Source organism: Nicotiana sylvestris, chromosome 11 (genome assembly GCF_000393655.2).
Source record: "Nicotiana sylvestris chromosome 11, ASM39365v2, whole genome shotgun sequence".
NCBI lineage: Eukaryota > Viridiplantae > Streptophyta > Magnoliopsida > Solanales > Solanaceae > Nicotiana > Nicotiana sylvestris.
Genome location: NC_091067.1, coordinates 151,955,064 through 151,959,484, shown reverse-complemented (window position 1 = coordinate 151,959,484; position 4,421 = coordinate 151,955,064). Strand labels below are relative to the sequence as shown.

Sequence of the window (4,421 nt, the reverse complement as noted above, 5' to 3'; positions counted from 1 at the left end):
ACAACCTTTTTAACCACACCCAAAAAAGTTGTTTAACATCTTAAACCAATATAGCATAATGTACTAAATAACAACTTTGTGGAGAGTATTGATATTTTTAAATTGGTATATCATTCAAACGTGATCTTAAAAATCATTTAATTTTGATTTAAATTGTAAATTTTGAGGGCTACTCATAAAATAATGGCTGGTAAATCTAAATTAAGAGGTAAAATTAAATCCATCAATTAATTCCAATAATTTAATTTTTGACCAATTATGTCCTATGTTATTCCAAGAAGGTAATTTGGTGTATTAAATGATTTCACATATACTTAACTTGGACTAGATTGCAGGAACTAGTTTCAACATTACACTAATAGCCATTATCCCCCTTATATAAGAAGCCATCATCTGGTCCTTTCCCCCCCGTGTACATTTCATTTGTTTCATATTTGCTTCAATGATGGCTAGCTTGTTGGTGTTTGTATTTGTTGGAATGTTAATGACATGCCTTCAAATAATAGGTATTTTCTCATCGTCTCCTAATCTTAGTTTTACTTTAAACATTTCATTATTTTCATTATATACTAGTATTATTTTAGCAAAGGAGCATCATTGATATGATTTTGTATCATAGACATATTTTGTTAGGTAACTTATGAAAATATATGAGTTTTAAGTATTATGCATAAATTGTGTACAAGGTATTTATATAATCAAGTTACTTAAATATAATTATAGGTAATATAACTATAACAACATACCCAGTATTATCCCACATCGTGGGGTCTGGGGAGGTAGTGTGTAAGCAGATCTTATCCCTACCTTGTAAAATAGGTAATATAATTGTATTTAATTAATATTATTTAGTGAGTTGAAAAGAATAGTATTTATCATCTTTACACTATTAGTGTATACAACATAAATCCTATGCAAAACATGTTATATATTACTTTCAAATGGTTTTAAGCTATGTTGCTCGGACTATATATACGAAAAATGTCCTCGGGTGCGAGTAAGATCCTCCAAAAGTATTGCATTTTTTGAAGGTTCAAACACGAATACGACGGCATTTTGAAGAGACCGCTCAACATAGGTTTTAAGTTAGGTATTTAATTATGGTGTGTGATCTTAATACAACTTTCTCTATTTATGGTATGATTTTTATAATGCAGATGCACAACCTCTTGGAGTATGCTATGGGAGAAATGGCAACAACTTACCTTCATCACAAGATGTTGTAAATCTTTATAAAGCTAATGGCATAACAAATATGAGAGTCTATGATCCAATTCCTGAAACACTCAATGCTCTTAAGGGAAGTAACATTAGCATTATTCTTGATATTTCTAATGACAATCTTCAATCCTTCAGTACAGATCCTAAGGCAGCTGAAAATTGGGTCATTGCCAATATTAAGAGTTATTTCCCACAAGTCAAGTTCAAATATATAAGTGTTGGCAATGAAGTATCTCCTAAAAATGTTGGGACATCTCAATTTGTTCCATTTGTTCTTCCTGCATTGCGAAATGTGCAACAGGCGATAACAAAATTCAGAATGCAGAATCAAGTGAAGGCCACAACGACGATAGATACTGGGCTTTTGACAAATACATATCCACCAGCTAAGTCAGTATTTAGCGATGATGTGACCAGTTTCATCAACCCGATTATCGGGTTCTTGAAACAAAATAACCTTCCTTTGCTAGCGAATATTTATCCATACTATGGTTATATTGGCAACCCTGATCAGGTTCCACTCCCTTATGCACTATTTACACAAAAAAAGCCTGACCCAACGGGCTATCATAATCTTTTCGATGCTATGTTAGATGCAACTTATTATGCAGTTGAGAAAGCTGGTGGAGATAATGTACAAATTGTTGTTGCTGAAAGTGGATGGCCATCTGATGGTGGATTTGGAGCAAGTATGAAAAATGCTGGGACTTATTATAGGAATTTGATTAGTCATGTGAAGTTAGGTGCAGGAACTCCACACAAGCCTGAAAAAGCAATAGAAACTTATTTATTTGCTATGTTTGATGAAAATATTAAGATTGGGGCTGAGACGGAGAAGTATTTTGGAGTTTTCCATCCTGATAAAACTCAGAAGTATAATCTTACCTTCAACTAGTATAGGAGTTCAATACTCTAGCTATTATTAACTTTATATGGCACTATTTCTATTTGAAAAGTTAAATGATTCTTTTTTGAATTCGTGTCGAGCTTGAGCCAAGTCCGAGATGGTTTATTCTATTTTCTTTATTTTTCAATTTCTTAAAGGGATTACATGTCCAAATGTTATTAATAAGAGTTCAAATTTGGATAATATAGACATGAAACAATTGCCTAAATAAAAGAGGGCCAAAAGGTACTTATTTCATTATAGTGAAACTTATTAAGAGGTGTGGAGAAAAGAAATATTGCTTTGTTTTATTAGTTTTGCGTGCTTGCACTTAAGTTTAACTGACCATTGCTTATATTACTTTATGAGAATTAAAAAAAACCATAAAGAAACGAATCTGAGTTAGTGAAGGTCGCAAAGTGCATATTAAACATAAAGTAAGAAATATAGACACAAATAAGACAAGAAAAAGATATTGTATTTATTTGTCTTTAACCATCGGATCAAAAGTTTGACCAACGATTCAGATGTATTTGACTCATCTTGTGGTGGTGATTCGTTCCATCCTGAATAGGAACGTGTTTTGGTGATAATTATACATCGCTCGATCAAAACTCCTCAAAAATAACGGATGAGATATTATTGACCAACTTACGATCAAAACTACAAAGGATCAAAGGGCCCTCTCTCTCTCATGATGAACAACTTACCTTGGTTAATTCTCTCTTCTGATTAATCTTTTTTTTTTTTTAATTTGGGGTTACTGATTTCTTGGAGTTTCTTGAATTAATGTAGAACTGCCCACATTTTCTCAAATTTAGATAAGATTTACCAATTTCAGTCTCTGTTTGAATTATAGGTGTTAATCGGGCTGGGCTGACCCATTTTCAATCCGCTTTAATCCAGGTCAGCTCGGTTCAGCCCGTTACTGTTGCTTATTGTGCGGGCTGGGACGGGTTGGTCGGGGGGCGGGTTTTGGACGAACAGGTTTTGGATAACGGTGCACCGTACCTGCTAAGCCCGTGACCCGTTAACGGGTTGTTAATGAGCTGCAACCCGTTATCAGCCCGGTTACCGTTGAGAATTTTTTTTTAAAATTATTTGGACCGTTGCCAATGGTCAAATTGAGAAATGACAATTTCTCAATTATTTATTATTTTAAGTTTTATCAATTATTTAGTTTAGCCATTACAAAATTATTATTATTACATATCAAGTATTCAAGTGAAGTGTGGTATCAAGTACTATCAAGTACCAACTATCTAGTTTCGGTCTATCAATTGAAGTTTGATTTTTGATATCAAAATTAGTGCGGTATCCGGAATCCCGGTACACTCGTTCCATCTCTTTCTCTTATTTGGTGTACACTTATTTTATTATTTAGAATTATTAATTTAATTTACATAATGAATTTACTTAGAGCAGCCAAAAAAGCGTGCACTAGTAAAGGTGGTAGTAAGAAAACTTCCAAAAGGTCAAGAGGTGGAGTTGGTTCTTCTAGTAACTTTACACATATTTCTGAAAGTCACTTGAAAATTTAAATGTAGATTATGAGTGAATGCAAGAAAATTTGGTATAGATGATGATTTAAATGATATTTTAGATGATATTCAATCACCCGATAATCTTTAAGCACCACCGCCTACACCTGGTAATGCTAGTCAAACTCAAAATATTGGGGTGGAACAAGTAGGCCTCCTCTCCCTATTAATAAGAATCGACGATTAAGAAGTAAGTGTTGGATGTTTTTTGAAAGACTAGAAAATCAAAAAAATTATGTAAAATGTAAAATTTGCAATGAACATTATAAACATGAGCCCGGCAAGAGAGGGGGAACGGGTCAACTTCGTAGGCATATGGAAGAGAAACACCCACTTGATTGGGGAGTAGATGAGGAATCTGGGCAACAAAAACATAACCCGAGTACTGGGAGATTATTCGGTAAATACGATATTAAGAAAGATCGGGAAGAATTAGCTAAACTGATTGTTTTAGGTTGCTTACCTTTTAGTTTTGCTTCTTCACCGTATCTTGTTACTTATATTCAAAGAATTTGTAACCCTATGTTTAAAGGTATTCCTAGAAGTACTTGTAGAGCTGATATCTTTAGGCTTTTTGGACAATATCAAACATATATACGTTATTTGTTCACAAGTCTTCCTTGTAGAGTTTCTCTTACTTCTAATATTGGTCATGCTGTAAATAAAAATGATTATTTGGCTGTTACATCCCATTGGATAGATGATAATTTTGGTATGCAAAAACGTATTATTGCTTTTAAATATGATGATGATCAAAGTCATACTGGTGCATT

At 33.3% G+C, this 4,421-nt stretch overlaps 1 protein-coding gene across 1 annotated transcript; it reads left to right on the top strand.

Moving 5' to 3' along the window:
- The first annotated feature begins 431 nt into the window (after positions 1 to 431).
- On the top strand, positions 432 to 2,116 carry LOC104238199 (glucan endo-1,3-beta-glucosidase, acidic-like). The gene is made up of 2 exons (XM_009792495.1): positions 432 to 506; positions 1,158 to 2,116. Exons 1-2 carry the CDS (start codon positions 443 to 445, stop codon positions 2,114 to 2,116), a joined length of 1,023 nt encoding a protein of 340 aa, XP_009790797.1. The 5' UTR covers positions 432 to 442.
- The last annotated feature ends 2,305 nt before the right edge of the window (positions 2,117 to 4,421 follow it).

Bases quoted from the DNA above. Each gene is read 5' to 3' on its own strand.
- LOC104238199 (XM_009792495.1), top strand. From the start codon at position 443: ATGATGGCTAGCTTGTTGGTGTTTGTATTTGTTGGAATGTTAATGACA. The intron at 507-1,157 runs GTATTTTCTCAT...TTTATAATGCAG, and splicing joins GACATGCCTTCAAATAATAG to ATGCACAACCTCTTGGAGTA.